General features: G+C 62.5%; 1 protein-coding gene across 5 annotated transcripts in view; it reads left to right on the top strand.

Annotated features, from left to right (window-relative positions):
- The window catches only part of LOC101759940 (putative B3 domain-containing protein Os04g0347400), a 2,623-nt gene continuing 1,975 nt past the window's right edge, over positions 1–648 (top strand). For all 5 annotated transcript variants that reach the window (XM_004975242.2, XM_022828198.1, XM_022828199.1 and 2 more), the window contains exons 1-2: positions 1–108; positions 207–486. In XM_004975242.2, coding sequence (XP_004975299.1) covers positions 31–108; positions 207–486 — 358 coding nt within the window. In that variant the 5' untranslated portion in view covers positions 1–30. The remainder of the gene's footprint in view (positions 109–206; positions 487–648) is intronic.

Here is a 648-nt window from a genome sequence, read left to right as displayed (position 1 = left end):
TCGACGGATTCCCAAAAGCTCAGGACTCCCATGGCTTCTTCTGGCGACCAATGGGCGTCCAAGGCCAAGAATCCACGGGTGCTGCTGCAATTCTCCTGCGACACTCTGGTTAGTGCAACCAACAACGCTACCGCCGTCGCGCCGCCTCTGACTCCAGCGGCGGAACCTACTGACTGGCTGGTTTTGGCCCAATCGCCCTTTCCCAGCGCATCCCCGACGAGCTCGCGGCGGAGATCGGTGCCGGGCAGGCCCTTGTCGTCTGCCCGTCGGGGACCGGCGGCAAGGTCAAGGTCTGGCCCGTCGAGGTCGGCCGGGACGGCGGCGGCGCGTTCCTGGGCAGCGGGTGGCCGGAATTCGCGGAGGCCTCCGGCGTCGAGGCGGGGTGGCTACTCGTCCTCCGCCACCGCGGCCGCGGCGTGCTCACCGTCAAGGCGTTCGACGCCAGCCGCTGCCTCAGGGTGCTCGGGGCTACCACTCCGCCTGAAGGTACTGGAAGGCCCCCCATGGAAATCTTGGACCTTTTTGTCTCAATTTCGCGTGGTGTCCATGCCGCAGAAATTAAAGGTTTAATCTTGAACATTTGTAGGTACTTCCACTCCTTTTTACTTCAAGAGGCGGGACTCTAACTAGTTATGTAGGGAGTGTTGC

This window comes from Setaria italica, chromosome VII (genome assembly GCF_000263155.2).
Source record: "Setaria italica strain Yugu1 chromosome VII, Setaria_italica_v2.0, whole genome shotgun sequence".
Lineage (NCBI taxonomy): Eukaryota > Viridiplantae > Streptophyta > Magnoliopsida > Poales > Poaceae > Setaria > Setaria italica.
This window is presented reverse-complemented; position numbering and strand designations above follow the sequence as displayed.